The sequence below is a fragment of the Thermobia domestica genome, chromosome 18 (assembly GCF_964235325.1).
Source record: "Thermobia domestica chromosome 18, izTheDome1.hap1.1, whole genome shotgun sequence".
NCBI classification, from domain to species: domain Eukaryota; kingdom Metazoa; phylum Arthropoda; class Insecta; order Zygentoma; family Lepismatidae; genus Thermobia; species Thermobia domestica.
This window is the reverse complement of record NC_137471.1, coordinates 144,661,392-144,682,405: the sequence shown is the minus strand read 5'-3', so window position 1 is coordinate 144,682,405 and position 21,014 is coordinate 144,661,392. Positions and strand designations below refer to the sequence as shown.

The 21,014-nt window shown below is 37.3% G+C and overlaps 1 protein-coding gene across 2 annotated transcripts in view; it reads left to right on the top strand.

Annotated features, from left to right (window-relative positions):
• Positions 1-21,014, top strand: part of LOC145674861 (uncharacterized) — a 45,360-nt gene that overhangs the window by 5,819 nt on the left and 18,527 nt on the right. For both annotated transcript variants that reach the window (XM_081745098.1, XM_081745096.1), the window contains exon 2: positions 20,680-20,887. In XM_081745098.1, the coding sequence (XP_081601224.1) occupies positions 20,690-20,887 (198 nt within the window). In that variant the 5' untranslated portion in view covers positions 20,680-20,689. The remainder of the gene's footprint in view (positions 1-20,679; positions 20,888-21,014) is intronic.

The following is a 21,014-nucleotide window of genomic DNA, read 5'->3' as shown; positions in this document are numbered from 1 at the left end:
AATACCTGCTCTTAACCCTTGAACTAAAGTAAAGCCACTATTTTTTTCTGAACCTTCTTCCAAAATTAGAATGGAACTGGTTCCGCGACGGTAGGTTCCGAATTGCTTCGCCAATCAGTAGTTTAAATTTTTATCAAAGGACGTGAAAACTGGTCATTGGTATGTAAAAACAGAACAACTTCAATGCCACCACATGGATATAGGCCCTACACCTCACCCTCCTCCCTTGTCACCTATCGACTCAAGTCTATCTTCTTTCTTTAGAAACAAAAGGAGCTTCTAAGAGTTAAAAAAAAAAAAACTGGTTTTATTTTAATACCGCGGTCAGCTTTCAGAAGGTAGGGACAGTTCATTTGACGTCTTGAGGAAAAGACATTGCAGGTTCAGAGTGTTTTCAATTGTAGGAAAACGCAAACATTTTAAAAGAACATCATTCGCGGCAACAGCCTGACGACCAGCGTTGAATGAGATTTTTTTTTTTTTTAATACAGTACATGAAAAGCAGTTGCTGTTTGTTCCAATGAAGTGGGTATACTATGGATCGAATGCAACGTATACTTACGCACTTCCTAAATTTTAATTGGCTATACGATAATTTCCAAAAATTAGAGGTGGATATACGCCGTATACCCTCCATTACATCCCTGTTTACACACTGAACTATCAAAATATTGTATTAAGTTCCAAAGATAGTCTGTTTCTAAATTTTGAAAATTTACAGGGATGAAATGAATAATTTTCTTGTTTGTGTGCTTGATAATATATAAGGTGTTTAATAAGTAATGGTCATAAATTAAAACGTAGATAGTAAAACGTAATAGTATCCCCGAGGCTTTGCAACACTACTAAAACGTTTGCATTGTTCCCCGCAATACGGTGAAGTAAGTACATCCACAACACTGTAAAGGCACGCGCATTTGACACCTCTTCAACACACAGAACTATTACATTCACTGTAGGCGAGAAAGACAAGTGAAGGCAACGAACCTCTACACTCTGAATCATTCTCCCAAGCGACTACGACGAAAGCATGTACACCTGTAGCAGAACCCTTTAGGCAACATAATAAACAAACGTGGAAAGGCAAGCGTGTTTCCAATTCACGTCTGTAATCGAAACAATGTAGTGTTCTTCCATTCCACATTTCCTGGCTTACCAACTGATTGACAAGAACTGCGTGCACAGTTTTTTTTTTCCTTTACGTATACGTACAATGGGTGAACCAAATAATGAGCAACCTACAGGCGCTCGATTGATTGAGTTATTGCTGCTTTAAACAAGCTTAGGAGTTTCGAAGGACAGGACCTACGATTTGGAAACTCTGGGATCAAAACCACTGCATTAAGTGGGCACTTCAGCGGATCTGAACCCGCAACATCATGTATCCAAGGTGAGCTTAACGTCTGCTGCAACCCCGATTCAGTATTTCCAGTTGACTTGCATGTTCTAGCAGTGTTCCTTTCGGCCATTCCATTTATTTTTGCGCATCGTTTGTTTTATCTTGGTATTGGTACAGTAAAGGACTACTCTGTACATGTGCATTCGTCTTAGGAATGTGCTCTGAAGTAGTTCACAACATGAACCACAACCTTTCTTCCATTGCCTCTCTCATTTCCTGCTGGTTATGCAAACACACACCGCACGCAAACATTGTACGCCATTTTGTATCTTTTCGAGCTTTCGACCTAGTACCACGAGTTATGAATTACTTGTAGATAGACTCGCCCTCGATTTTCATCTCGAGCCTCCTTTCCTTGGACAATGTTCCGGGAATTCCTCCGTTTCTTTGGGGAATCCCTTGCGCGCGCATTGCAGAATTATCAACCATGCATTTCTGCATAGCGCAGGTCTGACTTCGATAGTCATTCATTGGAACTCCCTCTGTCCGATTCATACTTTTTGAGATATTCGTCTCTAAACTTCATTTTCCCTCACTTTCGACAGCCCCTATCTCCGTTACGAAGCGTTTGCGGACACATGTTTACTAAAACTTTTTTGTTAGTTTTGGCGTGTACTATCTACGTTTTAATTTATGACCATTACTTATTAAACACCCTGTATAAGGAGAGCAAAAGTGTCCTTGTCGACTTGGCGACATCGAGGGACATTATCACTCATACGTTTGACGGGTTTAAGGTCATAGGTGCCGGTACTAATAGTACATATATAAATACATTAGTAAAACTATTGGTATTATTTCTTACCTTTGATGTAAAACACAAGTTTTTTCAACTAAAATTTGGTTGAACAATAACAGTTTAGTTCAGTCATTTGTTGCTACTCTTCAAATAAGCATTCCGTAGAATCAACACCAGCAATAGCGTAAAAATTCTTTCAAATTTAAGAAGCTTAATGCTCGGGGATCCGAAGACAATGTAACGCTTGCTATTTCAAGTGCTGAGTTCAAATTTCCGTACTAGTGGAAGTTTTGATGTACACGCCGTGAAAGTGGTGCTCGGGAAATTCCCGAATTAAACGCAGAAGGATCGGAAATGAATACTTCAACAATAAAACTATTTATTTTACGCTTAAGCCTGCCATACGTCCCGTAGAAAACGGGACAGTCACGCTTTTGGGCCCCGAGTGTCCTGCGTCCCCGTAAATTTAGGCGGGACAGAGAAATGTCCTGTATTTTAACTCTATTCCATTTCTGCTATCAATATCAGCTTATTCGAAAAGTGAAAAACAACATTCTGACATTGGCTGGGAATCCTGTAATTAGTGAATGAACAGTACGCTGTTGCATGTAACAGTTTCGAGGAAGTTATTACACCACCCTGTTCGACTTGATAGCGAGCAAAATTTGCAATGCTACTTTTTCCATTGAACTTGATGGAAACTCGGATACTCTCCGGAACATTAAAAAAACAAAACAAAAAAAAAAGTTGGCTTTGAGTGTTTCTACATTTACAAACACAAGGAAGATGGCTGACCTTTTCTCCAGCAACACATTAGATAAGTCAACAAGAATTATAATCTTTTTTCAGAGACTAGGGGCACAGAATTGTGCTTTGGTCCAGGTCTTAGAAAAATGTAAAACTGGTCCTGACAATTACACACGACACAGGGAGAAGAATCAGCTTTTCATCAGATTAAACTAACGAAATTAGTTTTGGCAAATACAGCGATGTAAATAAATATTGCTAAACGCACGAAGGATATTGAAGGTAGATTGTACCACTGATTTAAATAATTTGCATATTGTTTTCTTGTAAAGAATTTTTATAGCACATCTTAAGTTTTTAGGCATCTTTAGTCTATACAATTAATTGCAAGGTACGAAGAGAGAAAAGCAGCTGCTGCTTAGTGAACTTTCGCCTATTATATTCTTGAAAAAAACATTAAAATTAAATCAAATGAAATCTTTTACTTTTAGTCTCACGGTTATGCCTGCTATGCTCAAGGTGACGGTGATGATCAGAAATGAATGGAATGACGGAATGAAGAAAGTGGGAGGAAACGTGAGAATCCCGAGAAAACCCACACTCAAGGTGTTTGTCCACCACAAAGCTCACTTGGCACGAGCTGGGATCGAACTAGGGACCCCATGCACCAGATGTGAACGCTCTACCACTGAGCCACCGCGGCCTATTATACTTTTGTTCATAACCAGACTATAGTTCAATTCATTGTGTTGGAAAGTTAAGAAGGGGGGGGGATCTGAGGTGTCCCGTATTCTCATGAAGAAAATATGGCAGGTTTATTTATGCTGGAAGATGTTAATTTCATATAAGACATTTTAAAACATTTATTTATTTCATACAACATGAATTGCATCTTTGCTCTAAATTAATAGACATCTTTTGGTATTCATATTTGGCGAACGTCAGTCAGGCTTCTGGATGACTTGATCTACATTTGTTCGTTTGTCTACCGAGCTCCTTCATGGCAAAGCGGTTAGTGTACTCGTCTTCGGCGTGGGTGACCCGGGTTTGCTTCCTGGAGGGAGCTCATGTGGTTCGGATTCCACTTTAATCAGTAGGTCCCATCTCATAGCCTCGCTGCTGAAAGAGACGTTAAACACAAAATCAACTCGTTTGTCTGCCTCTACCACACACACTACAGAGTACAACTTTCGGCCTTTTAAGTTAAAATTTTCAGAGTACAAGCACGAGACTGAAAGAAATCTCCTGTCCGTTGCCATAGAAACCGCTGTTTCTAGGGCAACAGATCCTGTCACGGTTAGCCAAAATTGAAAGAAGACGTAAAAAAAAAACGAAGATAAAAGAGCTAATGTAATAGTTGTAGAGGAGTCGCTAAAATTAATTTTCTTTAACGAGGACGATTACGAAAGATCACTTACTGATTGAAATCCAGATTATTTTCCAATAGAGTAACTTCCAATAAACCTTTTGTTATTGTTAATTATTCCATATCGGACTCCCGAAGAAAACTCATCTAAACAACTTATTGACCGTGCCAATAGCGACTACTCTCAATCATGACTCCGTTTTCTTTCATTTAGAAATAGAAAAGAAAGAGAAGAAAATAGAAGGGTAAAAGAAGGAGGTAGGTAAAGAAGAAAGAAAAGAGATAGGGCATTTTAATGAGAAACAGATTACTGGATAATTCCGGAAATATAGTAAAAGGTCGGGAAAGTCGTTGAAAGATGAATCATTCTAAATGTTATTAACAACTAATCAATTTTGGAATGCTTCGGAATAGACACATGTTCCCTCATACCACCCAGACCTAGCTCCAGGCACCACGATCATGGGGTTGCCCAGACCTAGACCTGGAAATGAGAAAAGTGAAATTTAATTCTTTGTAAAGTTATTCCGACCGGTGACTGATAACTATCCAGCATCTGAACTCTGTCCTCTAGGATCGACCACACATATGAATTAGCCAAGAGAAAAAAAAAATCAAACTTATAAACTCAATATAAATTTATGTGTCGTATCAATCGAAGTCTCAACTTCCTGGAAGAAAGATGTCGTATTTAGGCTTATCCTGCTATTTTTGCTTCACTCCTCGAGCCGATTTAAACCATTAGTGACGGTCCTTCATGACCTAGGTTATTTACCTTAACACATATATTAAAACATGACACCTATATTACGGATGTTAATATGACAAATGATATCACTAGAATTGCTTATATTAAATCTATCATGCATTCACACGCTCACTCACTCAGGACAGTGTATATATGTTTATGTTTAAAGGAAACCAACTAACTACAATGGTACAAATAGTTTATTACATTCATAGTGAAAAAAAAGGACAAAACAAATAATTATGAAGAAAATATTAAAAGCACAAGTTCTTGGTTATATATTAATAGAGTACATAGTGTTATATTTTAGTAATTTTTTATATATTCAATCATATTGACAAATGAAAAAAAAGAAAAAAAAATAATTACACGTATCATATCTTAGGCATGCTAAAGCAAAATGATGATTTGCGACATACACAAAAGAAAAAAACTTATTTCACTTAAAAAAAATTGGACAAAGAGGAAAGAAAAAAAACTTTTTGGTGTATTAGAACTTATATGAGTCTCTACCTCACGTCGAGATATTAAAATATTAATAATTTCGAGCGTCCAAATCACAACTCACGCACTAGTCGTAGTGTCCAAAACGTTTCGCTCCATTTAACTTAGTTTGTGGTCATTTATATATATATCTCTATATGTATATATATATATCTATTGGTTTACAAAACCATTCGTCGTCTATATTTGGTTTGTAACTGGTAACAGTTTATATCTGCAATCGCACACTGCTACGTCTATACCCATCTAGGGATTTCGAGAAAATAACTTTCACTAGAGGAAGTTTCTCCTCTTAGACGGTCTATTTCCAAATTTATTAATCGAATAATTTCAAGTTATTTATCCAACACTGGGACACTTCACGAGACCTTTCATTAGGATCACTTTCGTATATGTTTATACATGGTTCGGATTAAAAAAAAAAATGATCTTCCACAGGTGTACGGAGTATGATGGTTCAAATTGAGGATAAAAAAAAACTGGTCAAGTCACAGGATACATATGAAGGTGAGACGGATTCAAGGTGCACTTTCCACAATGGTTTTAGGTTAATTGTTCAGGGATAATATTTGTTATGATGTGGGTTACGTTTAGACCTGCCGATATTTTTTCAATGCATGCCATTATATAAGTACAGAGGTTATCACTTACATTGATTCAGAGGAAAAGGAAAATTACTTAAGTGCACGGCGGTATTCTTAACAAAATCTACGTTCTTAAATTCGTCGGAAGACTTCTGGTAAACTATAGCAACCAATACACGTCTAGGGGGACAGACACGAGCGCTCTTACATATATTCATAATACATTTAATATCATACTTTTACTTTAACATCATATTCACATACTAATTACACATACATTTCGAAGTATTTATTTCTCTCTCTATATATATATATTTATAATAAATGCGCACACATTTAAATTAATCATCCCCAACAATAAAATTTTACAAGGTTGCAACATTGTCCAAGAAAACAAATGACTTCCAACATTACATTTGGAAACAAATTAAATTTTATCTGATACCGCGCGTCTATAAATTTTTAACTTTTATATAATCAATTCGTGTTTAAATCATGAAGGAAAAAAAAAACTTTGTGAGGCAGGCACGTAACACAGAGCATTCCTAGATATAACTAGGTAAATCAAAATACAATTTCTGGGCCCAGGTTAACTACAAAGTAATTGAAAACCAAAACAGAAAGGAAAGTGACCAACGGATTACGAAAAAAAACTTAAGAGGAACGACGGTGAAAGAACGTAATCGAAGTGTCGTCAAATACTAAGTCTTTGTTCATTTCAGCGATAGGTCAAAATGTGATGGAGGACCCAATCATTATCTACTCCATTCATGAATCGTGTCTTGCAACGTCTCAGCTGGTAATTTCAGATCAGAGTTGTACGTTAAATAAATCGTAAGTAACAAGTTCAAAATCTTGGGGGGGGGGGAAGGTTGAAAAAAAATTAAAAAAAACTTGAAGAAATGAAGACAGAGAGAGAGATAGAGAAGAAGGAAGACTAAGAATAGGGGCGCCAAAGACTTAAGTGAGAAATAACTAACGCTACAAAGTTAGAAGTCGAATTTCGCTCTCAACAAAATCCATAGCCAAAATATTCTTAATATGCCAAAAAGGGTGGTCTACTCAAATACGTAGACTCAAGGGGCGCCCTGCTGCCAAGGATGCAAGTTCTGTGTCCATCAGATCCCAATCCCACAAGAGTTGGCTTGTAAGATTGAAATCCGATCCCCGTATCCGGCCCAGACCAGCAGGATAAAAGGAGAGGGGGAAAGGGACCAGGTAACTGCGTCCCCAATTTTGAAATCTCTAAGTAAAAAAAAAATATTCGACCCCTTAGAAAAACTAAGAAGGTTCGAGGACAGTAATGAAACTAGAATAGAAGTATTATCTAAGATATCCCTAACTAATGATTTGCCGAAATAAAAAAAAAAGTTAAATAAACTGAATTTTGGATCGGTGATTTCTATTGCCAAACTTCACCGATAGCTACCCTGCGCAGACACGCCACAGTCTGGGATGTCGTTAATTTCCCTCGTCTAATTAAACTAAGAAAAGAAATGAAAATACTTAAAGGGACTAGGGGTCGACATCCGGGTACGCGAAAATAAATTTCAATAACTAATTGTTTTGATTCTGTACCCTATCAGAGCTGTCGCCTCCATGAACATTGTAAGCTAGCCCGAGTAGGTAACGTGGGGAAAAAAAAATCTCACGGAGCAGGATATTCTGTTTTAAAAAACCGACCAGAAAATATAATTCACTACAGCCCTGTTGTATAACTACTACTGTCTTTTCATAATTTATTATTCAATATGTCTAGTCTGCGATTATATGATGCTACCCCTTCTATCAGATGGTATTACTATGGTTGATTACTATTATGACACATAAAACTACAAAGTACTACCATAGTCCGACTATATATCGCCCTCCGGTCCGCGTGATATTATGGTGCAGGGGTCAGAACCTGAGATGTTTGTAGCTATACGTCTCTATTCAATATCTATATATCAGCACGCGACGAAGTATTCACTGGGCTACTATATATTTAACTATATGGGTGTCCTATATTCTATATTCATTTACTACAATATTCATATACTTATTAATATTCATATTCACATTAATATTCATTTGCCACGACGCTATATTCTACAAACACCCTGTTTCCTCTATCTACGCCCAGCCTATTTACACATTTCATCATAATACTTTAAAATCTATAATCACTACAAACATTTCCCGCTCCGATCACCGCACGACAACCTCACTTGAACCCAAGACTCTTTCATCCCACACACAATACTATGTAATACCTGGTAGCTTTATTAAGAACGAAAAAAAAATCCTACGTATGTTCACTGAAACTAGAATTATCCGCGATAATATTTAATGTTTACGAAATTTCTGCAGCAACAATTGACTTCTGCAGCCACGAAGAAAAATGAACATCTAATATAATTCCAAAGCGAAGAACTAGCATCATATCGCCCGACTTCTGTTAAAAATTTACGTATTGTTTATTTACTTAAATATCTCGATTTCTAGACTATGCAGAATGTTGAAACTTTCAGAATATATTAATTTTGGGTCACTTGACCTAACTGTACATTCATATGGGCTGTGAATTATACCTTCTAGGTTTTATTTCGGAAAGAAAGGTCAATTTCATGAAAACTAAATCACTAAGCACCTCGACGGAAGAATGGCGGTTAGTACTGACTTTTGACACTAGGGCTAGCGACGATATAATCAACCCTTGAACAACGGAATGTGACCTTGTACACGGAATTATTATACTATATTACGTTCACTTAATGACGGAGTAATAAAAATTTATCGCATAGTAAATACTACACTGTCCGTATTTAATTGTCTCACACACTCTTTCATCACTTAACTACCACTACCACTGATACTACATTACAAATATACACATACTACTTAAACTACAAGACACATCATGCCAATACACACCAATTATCACTACCATTAATACATGTTGTACTGATAAATACACACAGAAAACATTCATATTCTACCATTTTAAATCGGCTCGAAAGGAAAAGGAAAGAAAGGGACAGGGCCAACTGGCCCTTGTTTCACTGAATCACATTCTTAAGTGTTTAATCAACGCCCTGAGGGGACGTATCGAAGTATTAGCTAACAATAGGACCCCTGCCCTGAAGGGGCAGGAACCCGGAACAAACTACATATTTAACTCATCCCGCTGGAAGCCGTACTCCCAATTTGGGAGTCAGATAGGAGCCCTTACTGATAATTCACACGTGCATTGTGATCACTATCCTAGCTACAAAGAAATTAAATACCGCCATGTTAATACTAAATAAGTACAAAAGAAATCACATTTACTACATACACGAACACAAACGGCAGTGGGGCAGGCCTAACGTAACTCTAAAAGGAGTAATTTTCAGGAGGAGAATATTTTAAGGGAGAAACACTACTCTTCCGAAACTGTTTATAGATTTTTTCTTTCTAAGAACAACTAGCAAACTGATGCACTTCACAGAACCTGTCCACCACTAATTATATCAGCAAAACATGGCGTTACCGAGTTGACTTCCTATTTCTGCTCTACAGTCCGGTTTTTTTACTATGAAATTGGCAAATTTATGGCTCCTTAGCTTCCAGAGATTTTCTATACGTTAATAACGTCACAATATTACCTTTTATTTTTAGTTTCTCTCAGTCCTTTCGACTTTTAAATTAGACGAACAAAAACCAGTGTCTTCAGTAGCCCTTTCCGGCGTGGAAAGGAATAATTGCGCCCTAATATCATAGCGTGGGTTTATCAGCCAATCAAAACTAAGCATTTTGGCGGTGGGGCTTTGAAACGAATAAAATTTGGTAAAAACTGGATTAAACTAGATTTTAGAAGGACCTAGGTATCTAAAAGAGAGGTGAAGGGTGGTCCTGAAAATTCTGTCGAATTTTAGATTGGTTATTTGATCTGGAAAGTTCCGTCCAATAGTGGATCTATATTTTCGGATAGCACTGACACCGTAAGAATTGTAATAATCCATATACACATCCATATACAAGACTTATAACTAATTTAAAATATAAATAAAGATATTGATTCCCAAAACTATCATTCCCAATGAATTTTTTTACAGTTTTCCCATGTTAATTTGAAATAGAATAATGAACAATATTACGAATTATATGAACAGCCAGAAATTTTTTGTTAAACATCAAGTACAGTCGGTGCAAAAAATTTCGGGCACCCTCCTATTAAAAACATAATCTCATTAGACTGTAATGGCATATTACAGTTCCCCGGCGTCGTTAAAAAAAATTTTTGTTTGAATCACAAAATTTTGTTGAATAGAATTAACATGTATTAATACCAATAAACTAACTACTCACTCATACTCTCATGCACTCAAATGAGACAGTGTAACATTCACTTTGGGTATTGAGATAGAAGTTCCCGTTTTTTGTCCTCGGTACAGTTGAAAAGCTTAAGATTTTGGAAATTGTGAGTTCCGATACTTTTACCTTTTAGATTGTGTAATACAGCGCAATTTTTCAATAATTTTACTGCTCAAATGTTCACAAAGGAACAGAACTGACAGGAGTTCCAGCTGAGATATTGAAAGAGACAACTCATATAACTATCCTTCCTCATTTCACCAGGTAGTTGCGGAATTAGTTCGTCGATTTGACAGCGGTCTCGCGACTATCAATCCCTCGAGTGGCTAGAATTCCATTTCCGCCATTAGTTTGTATTTGCGAAGGGGCAGAATTCTGAGATCTCCTTGCACAGTTATTGTTAACATTGCCGTTTTGACCATTACCGTTTTCTCTTCTCCGGTACGCCCCGTTAAAGTTCCTCCTATTATCGTCCCTATTCGGGTTCGATTCCCCCATTGTGCGGTCATAGGGGCGATAACCCCGGCGATTGTTAAACATCGGTCGGTTACGAAACAGACGTCGACCATTATATTGATTGCTTTCTGAGCCACTCCCACTCGGATAGCGAGATCCAGCTTGGGTGTAACTCAGAAAGTCCGTTTGGCAACTTGCCGTTGCCTTGCTTTTCACGGGTTTCACAACTTTTGCTTGTCGGGCGAAATACCTCTTTGGTGGGCCTCCAGTTTCTTTCCCACACAGGGCAGCTAGGCGTGACGTAACTTCTCGCACCGTTTGGCATAAGTGGGAAGCAATAGCCCGCGACTCATCTGGTGGAAGAGCGTTCACTATTATGTCCACTAGCTCGGCTTGCGATGGATTTTCTGCAATCTGATAGTACAGTTCGATGATCTTCCAAGCATAGTCCAAAAGGGACCCATACTTGGCCCGATCATATCTTAAAGATTGGAGGTTGCGTTTCTGAAGCCTCTCTATATGTTCGTTGCAGTATTCTTCCTTAAAAAGGATCAGAAAATCATCAAACGTATGGATTCTATATTTAATAGAAGCAAACCACGCGCCTGATGCTGCAATTAAAAGTTTTTCAACTATTTGTAAACGTTCTCTATCGGTCAGCCGATACATTTCTAAACACTGCTGCAATCTACGCAGAAAAACACGAGGCTGTCCATTGGTAATATTCCCGTCAAAAGTGGGAAAACGTTCGATGTCCCTCAGCGAAACCTTGGAACCCATACTAACATAAGCAGGGGAATAGTTACTGGGAATTAACAAATTATCCTGCACAATCGGAGTCGTCACCGGATTTACCACCGACGACGTCGTAGCGGTGTTATAACTACCCATGTAAGTGAAAGGGATTCTGTTGGTCGTATTGAGTATATTGGGCTCCATCCCCGGACCAATCGCACCCATGAACAACGACTCAGAATGGCACCCATCTCCTTTTCCCGGCAACACGCTATGTGATTGTATACCTCCATGTAAGGAGGGAGCACTCACGCTAGTGACCGTAGTCGTCACAACACTCGACTGATTCGGCACACTATTGGAATTGAACCACGACTTGGGTTCTGACCGATACATGGGGTAGTGAGTCGCAATATTCCGTGCATCAACTGACGTTAAATTTTCTTTTCCTGCGCCACGGGTAGTTGTAGCGGGTAATATTTCTGAGGAATCGCTACCGGGGAAAGGATAGGTTACCTCTGATTTTTCGCGACTAGATTTTGTCATTTCTTTTCGAATATTTACTATGTCGTTCTGAATTTTCGAAATTTTCTGGTCAGTTACTTCCAGTTCGGTTTTCAATGATAAGTCTGACAAGGTTGACTTTAAACTATCAATTTCGGCCTGCTGTGTTTCCAGTTTATTGTCGATTTTATGTAATTTGGTATCCATTTGTTCGATTTCAGAATGTACATGATCTAATTTACCCTCAGTCTCCTGCTGAAATTGCTTTAGGGACTGTTGAGCCTCGCATCTGACCAAATCGATGTCAGTAGACGTTTGCTCTCTCAATTTGTTTATTGAGGAAGCGAAGTCTACACATATATTGTCTATTTTGTGAGTTAATACTTCGAATCGAGATTCGGTTTCTCGGTTCGAGGCATCTATTTTTTCATTCATTTCCCGGCTATTCTTATTCATTTCGCGTCTCATTTCCAGGCTATTTTCATTCATTTCGCGTCTCATTTCCAGGCTATTTTCATTCATTTCGCGTCTCATTTCCTGTAGCATTTGTTGCAATGAAAGGAGGAGAGCGTCATTATTAGATGACCCAGTCTTCCTTTGCTTTTCTTTGGGTTTATCACCAATTGGATCCCCATCTCTTTCATCATCATCGAGGTCAGATATCTCCACTGGAGATATTTGGCCTCGGTTCTTCGGAGTACTTTACCCTCGCTCACCGTCCGAATCGGGATGCTCATTTTCTTTTTCAGAGGATAAACTCATGGGTTCACGCGACTGGTGGAGCTTCCCCTCACATTCTTTGCAGTATTTAACTATCTCACCAGCCCGGACCTTTTCTGCATTTTCCGCAGTATCCTCTAAATTGATACAACTGAAATGTATCCATTTCAGCCCACATTCGTGACACCTCACTAGCCTACGAGAGACGCGAGCTCTTTTCTCACTACTTTCTAAAGTACATTGCGTACATGAGACTTCCGCGTTCTCGTGTGATACTACTTCCCTATTGGTTGCCATAGTTTCCATATAAAAAGACACAATATAAACACATGCAATTATATCCTTATAAACTAACAATATTTATTAATCAGGTACTATTCATAAATTAAGGGACTCCTATCTAATTCCCTCCTTGGGTCAACTTCCAGCATTTTCAAATTTTAGAAGTCACTTTAGCAAATTCCTTCATTTCCCCCTTTCTACAGAGAGAGACAAAGATAGCAGAACAGCCAATGACTATAATTATTTAATCTCACTGTAACTTTTTAATTATGCACCTTTTGTGGCCAAGTCAATATGTGCTCGATCCTAAACAGCGTTTAATAAATAATTTCAGATTCGTTACCAGGGAAAACAATTGTTTCCATGGTAACTGTCCTATGTCAACGGTCGCCAATATTGAAAGAAATCTCCTGTCCGTTGCCATAGAAACCGCTGTTTCTAGGGCAACAGATCCTGTCACGGTTAGCCAAAATTGAAAGAAGACGTAAAAAAAACGAAGATAAAAGAGCTAATGTAATAGTTGTAGAGGAGTCGCTAAAATTAATTTTCTTTAACGAGGACGATTACGAAAGATCACTTACTGATTGAAATCCAGATTATTTTCCAATAGAGTAACTTCCAATAAACCTTTTGTTATTGTTAATTATTCCATATCGGACTCCCGAAGAAAACTCATCTAAACAACTTATTGACCGTGCCAATAGCGACTACTCTCAATCATGACTCCGTTTTCTTTCATTTAGAAATAGAAAAGAAAGAGAAGAAAATAGAAGGGTAAAAGAAGGAGGTAGGTAAAGAAGAAAGAAAAGAGATAGGGTATTTTAATGAGAAACAGATTACTGGATAATTCCGGAAATATAGTAAAAGGTCGGGAAAGTCGTTGAAAGATGAATCATTCTAAATGTTATTAACAACTAATCAATTTTGGAATGCTTCGGAATAGACACATGTTCCCTCATACCACCCAGACCTAGCTCCAGGCACCACGATCATGGGGTTGCCCAGACCTAGACCTGGAAATGAGAAAAGTGAAATTTAATTCTTTGTAAAGTTATTCCGACCGGTGACTGATAACTATCCAGCATCTGAACTCTGTCCTCTAGGATCGACCACACATATGAATTAGCCAAGAGAAAAAAAAAAATCAAACTTATAAACTCAATATAAATTTATGTGTCGTATCAATCGAAGTCTCAACTTCCTGGAAGAAAGATGTCGTATTTAGGCTCATCCTGCTATTTTTGCTTCACTCCTCGAGCCGATTTAAACCATTAGTGACGGTCCTTCATGACCTAGGTTATTTACCTTAACACATATATTAAAACATGACACCTATATTACGGATGTTAATATGACAAATGATATCACTAGAATTGCTTATATTAAATCTATCATGCATTCACACGCTCACTCACTCAGGACAGTGTATATATGTTTATGTTTAAAGGAAACCAACTAACTACAATGGTACAAATAGTTTATTACATTCATAGTGAAAAAAAAGGACAAAACAAATAATTATGAAGAAAATATTAAAAGCACAAGTTCTTGGTTATATATTAATAGAGTACATAGTGTTATATTTTAGTAATTTTTTATATATTCAATCATATTGACAAATGAAAAAAAAGAAAAAAAAATAATTACACGTATCATATCTTAGGCATGCTAAAGCAAAATGATGATTTGCGACATACACAAAAGAAAAAAACTTATTTCACTTAAAAAAAATTGGACAAAGAGGAAAGAAAAAAAACTTTTTGGTGTATTAGAACTTATATGAGTCTCTACCTCACGTCGAGATATTAAAATATTAATAATTTCGAGCGTCCAAATCACAACTCACGCACTAGTCGTAGTGTCCAAAACGTTTCGCTCCATTTAACTTAGTTTGTGGTCATTTATATATATATCTCTATATGTATATATATATATCTATTGGTTTACAAAACCATTCGTCGTCTATATTTGGTTTGTAACTGGTAACAGTTTATATCTGCAATCGCATACTGCTACGTCTATACCCATCTAGGGATTTCGAGAAAATAACTTTCACTAGAGGAAGTTTCTCCTCTTAGACGGTCTATTTCCAAATTTATTAATCGAATAATTTCAAGTTATTTATCCAACACTGGGACACTTCACGAGACCTTTCATTAGGATCACTTTCGTATATGTTTATACATGGTTCGGATTAAAAAAAAAATGATCTTCCACAGGTGTACGGAGTATGATGGTTCAAATTGAGGATAAAAAAAAACTGGTCAAGTCACAGGATACATATGAAGGTGAGACGGATTCAAGGTGCACTTTCCACAATGGTTTTAGGTTAATTGTTCAGGGATAATATTTGTTATGATGTGGGTTACGTTTAGACCTGCCGATATTTTTTCAATGCATGCCATTATATAAGTACAGAGGTTATCACTTACATTGATTCAGAGGAAAAGGAAAATTACTTAAGTGCACGGCGGTATTCTTAACAAAATCTACGTTCTTAAATTCGTCGGAAGACTTCTGGTAAACTATAGCAACCAATACACGTCTAGGGGGACAGACACGAGCGCTCTTACATATATTCATAATACATTTAATATCATACTTTTACTTTAACATCATATTCACATACTAATTACACATACATTTCGAAGTATTTATTTCTCTCTATATATATATATATTTATAATAAATGCGCACACATTTAAATTAATCATCCCCAACAATAAAATTTTACAAGGTTGCAACATTGTCCAAGAAAACAAATGACTTCCAACATTACATTTGGAAACAAATTAAATTTTATCTGATACCGCGCGTCTATAAATTTTTAACTTTTATATAATCAATTCGTGTTTAAATCATGAAGGGAAAAAAAAAAAACTTTGTGAGGCAGGCACGTAACACAGAGCATTTCTAGATATAACTAGGTAAATCAAAATACAATTTCTGGGCCCAGGTTAACTACAAAGTAATTGAAAACCAAAACAGAAAGGAAAGTGACCAACGGATTACGAAAAAAAACTTAAGAGGAACGACGGTGAAAGAACGTAATCGAAGTGTCGTCAAATACTAAGTCTTTGTTCATTTCAGCGATAGGTCAAAATGTGATGGAGGACCCAATCATTATCTACTCCATTCATGAATCGTGTCTTGCAACGTCTCAGCTGGTAATTTCAGATCAGAGTTGTACGTTAAATAAATCGTAAGTAACAAGTTCAAAATCTTGGGGGGGGGGAAGGTTGAAAAAAAAATTTAAAAAAACTTGAAGAAATGAAGACAGAGAGAGAGATAGAGAAGAAGGAAGACTAAGAATAGGGGCGCCAAAGACTTATGTGAGAAATAACTAACGCTACAAAGTTAGAAGTCGAATTTCGCTCTCAACAAAATCCATAGCCAAAATATTCTTAATATGCCAAAAAGGGTGGTCTACTCAAATACGTAGACTCAAGGGGCGCCCTGCTGCCAAGGATGCAAGTTCTGTGTCCATCAGATCCCAATCCCACAAGAGTTGGCTTGTAAGATTGAAATCCGATCCCCGTATCCGGCCCAGACCAGCAGGATAAAAGGAGAGGGGGAAAGGGACCAGGTAACTGCGTCCCCAATTTTGAAATCTCTAAGTAAAAAAAAAATATTCGACCCCTTAGAAAAACTAAGAAGGTTCGAGGACAGTAATGAAACTAGAATAGAAGTATTATCTAAGATATCCCTAACTAATGATTTGCCGAAATAAAAAAAAAAGTTAAATAAACTGAATTTTGGATCGGTGATTTCTATTGCCAAACTTCACCGATAGCTACCCTGCGCAGACACGCCACAGTCTGGGATGTCGTTAATTTCCCTCGTCTAATTAAACTAAGAAAAGAAATGAAAATACTTAAAGGGACTAGGGGTCGACATCCGGGTACGCGAAAATAAATTTCAATAACTAATTGTTTTGATTCTGTACCCTATCAGAGCTGTCGCCTCCATGAACATTGTAAGCTAGCCCGAGTAGGTAACGTGGGGAAAAAAAATCTCACGGAGCAGGATATTCTGTTTTAAAAAAACCGACCAGAAAATATAATTCACTACAGCCCTGTTGTATAACTACTACTGTCTTTTCATAATTTATTATTCAATATGTCTAGTCTGCGATTATATGATGCTACCCCTTCTATCAGATGGTATTACTATGGTTGATTACTATTATGACACATAAAACTACAAAGTACTACCATAGTCCGACTATATATCGCCCTCCGGTCCGCGTGATATTATGGTGCAGGGGTCAGAACCTGAGATGTTTGTAGCTATACGTCTCTATTCAATATCTATATATCAGCACGCGACGAAGTATTCACTGGGCTACTATATATTTAACTATATGGGTGTCCTATATTCTATATTCATTTACTACAATATTCATATACTTATTAATATTCATATTCACATTAATATTCATTTGCCACGACGCTATATTCTACAAACACCCTGTTTCCTCTATCTACGCCCAGCCTATTTACACATTTCATCATAATACTTTAAAATCTATAATCACTACAAACATTTCCCGCTCCGATCACCGCACGACAACCTCACTTGAACCCAAGACTCTTTCATCCCACACACAATACTATGTAATACCTGGTAGCTTTATTAAGAACGAAAAAAAAAATCCTACGTATGTTCACTGAAACTAGAATTATCCGCGATAATATTTAATGTTTACGAAATTTCTGCAGCAACAATTGACTTCTGCAGCCACGAAGAAAAATGAACATCTAATATAATTCCAAAGCGAAGAACTAGCATCATATCGCCCGACTTCTGTTAAAAATTTACGTATTGTTTATTTACTTAAATATCTCGATTTCTAGACTATGCAGAATGTTGAAACTTTCAGAATATATTAATTTTGGGTCACTTGACCTAACTGTACATTCATATGGGCTGTGAATTATACCTTCTAGGTTTTATTTCGGAAAGAAAGGTCAATTTCATGAAAACTAAATCACTAAGCACCTCGACGGAAGAATGGCGGTTAGTACTGACTTTTGACACTAGGGCTAGCGACGATATAATCAACCCTTGAACAACGGAATGTGACCTTGTACACGGAATTATTATACTATATTACGTTCACTTAATGACGGAGTAATAAAAATTTATCGCATAGTAAATACTACACTGTCCGTATTTAATTGTCTCACACACTCTTTCATCACTTAACTACCACTACCACTGATACTACATTACAAATATACACATACTACTTAAACTACAAGACACATCATGCCAATACACACCAATTATCACTACCATTAATACATGTTGTACTGATAAATACACACAGAAAACATTCATATTCTACCATTTTAAATCGGCTCGAAAGGAAAAGGAAAGAAAGGGACAGGGCCAACTGGCCCTTGTTTCACTGAATCACATTCTTAAGTGTTTAATCAACGCCCTGAGGGGACGTATCGAAGTATTAGCTAACAATAGGACCCCTGCCCTGAAGGGGCAGGAAACCGGAACAAACTACATATTTAACTCATCCCGCTGGAAGCCGTACTCCCAATTTGGGAGTCAGATAGGAGCCCTTACTGATAATTCACACGTGCATTGTGATCACTATCCTAGCTACAAAGAAATTAAATACCGCCATGTTAATACTAAATAAGTACAAAAGAAATCACATTTACTACATACACGAACACAAACGGCAGTGGGGCAGGCCTAACGTAACTCTAAAAGGAGTAATTTTCAGGAGGAGAATATTTTAAGGGAGAAACACTACTCTTCCGAAACTGTTTATAGATTTTTTCTTTCTAAGAACAACTAGCAAACTGATGCACTTCACAGAACCTGTCCACCACTAATTATATCAGCAAAACATGGCGTTACCGAGTTGACTTCCTATTTCTGCTCTACAGTCCGGTTTTTTTACTATGAAATTGGCAAATTTATGGCTCCTTAGCTTCCAGAGATTTTCTATACGTTAATAACGTCACAATATTACCTTTTATTTTTAGTTTCTCTCAGTCCTTTCGACTTTTAAATTAGACGAACAAAAACCAGTGTCTTCAGTAGCCCTTTCCGGCGTGGAAAGGAATAATTGCGCCCTAATATCATAGCGTGGGTTTATCAGCCAATCAAAACTAAGCATTTTGGCGGTGGGGCTTTGAAACGAATAAAATTTGGTAAAAACTGGATTAAACTAGATTTTAGAAGGACCTAGGTATCTAAAAGAGAGGTGAAGGGTGGTCCTGAAAATTCTGTCGAATTTTAGATTGGTTATTTGATCTGGAAAGTTCCGTCCAATAGTGGATCTATATTTTCGGATAGCACTGACACCGTAAGAATTGTAATAATCCATATACACATCCATATACAAGACTTATAACTAATTTAAAATATAAATAAAGATATTGATTCCCAAAACTATCATTCCCAATGAATTTTTTTACAGTTTTCCCATGTTAATTTGAAATAGAATAATGAACAATATTACGAATTATATGAACAGCCAGAAATTTTTTGTTAAACATCAAGTACAGTCGGTGCAAAAAATTTCGGGCACCCTCCTATTAAAAACATAATCTCATTAGACTGTAATGGCATATTACAAGACACTCTAAATTTCCTGTATAGATTTTGGCGGCATACCAACTTAAAATATCAAAATGGCGGTCATTGTTTCAAAACAGCGAATATCTACGCTACGAAGCGCAATGTTCAGTCTTTTAAATTGAAATTTTGACGGTGGAAGCACAAGATATGCTAAATTTGCTGTATAGATTTTCTCGGCGATCGAATGTAAAATTTAAAATTGCGGCCATTTTTTCAAAACTGCAGTGAGTAGATAATTGTTGCAAGTTGTGACAATGACAATCTTGAAATATAAATCACATTTTAACACTTTTACCCCCAGAGACGTTGAAATATTTCGAAAAAAAAAACTATTAAACCCGAAAAACCCATATGGGCTCAGGTGGGTTGGGCTTTTTCAAAAAAGCCCAGGTTTTTTCAAACCCTTGCTGTGGTGAGTGTCTTTAAGTGGCAAACCAAGGTGAAACGACGTCCAAACGTTGAGGGGTTGCCCTCCCCCTCATTACAGATGTTGGACGTCGTAGCTAGGGCAGACTGGTAAATCAGGACAGGCGGCGAACTGTGGCGGAACTCACATCAGACTTTGATGCTGGTCAGAGTACAAATGTGTCTGAACACAGTGTACCGAACACTTCTAACGATGGGTCTCCGCAGGCGACGCTGTGTGCCAGTGTTAACACCACGACATCTGTAACTACGATTGCATTAATATTCGATGAGCTGGACCATATGGTTACAACAGGGCCACAGTCACCTATAACTGTTTCATACATAGAGGTGTTGTAGTCGAACTACGACTTTTAACCCCATCTCAATCTTTTCTTTGTATTTGAAAAGCTAAATTTTCAAAGATACCAGCACGACTGGCCGCAGTGACTCATTACAAATTTGCAAACGAATCATATGTTGCCGTCCGCAACGTGCGGACATCCGTAGTCGGTATTAATTGTGTAATTATTTCACTTACAGATATGAGGCGATGTCAAAGATGATAAGTTACCAGCGATATCTTAAAACCCAAGTCGAGGCTATTTCCGAAGTCATGAATTTACAGGTGACGTCTAAGATGGATGATAAAGGAAACGATATATTGTGTTCTTTAAGCCTACCAGCTCAAAATGAACAGTTGCAGAAGCTAGAGAAGAGTTTGTCTGACGAAGAAGTGAAGAAGCAGCGGGTAAGTTTCTCTTCGGCTTTTTATGTTGTGTGTGTTTCGAGTACAGCTTACGTGCAGTCGAGAATCACCCACCTGTATTTGCAAGATTTCAACAACAATGAAAAGTCGGGTAAAATGAAATTGATCG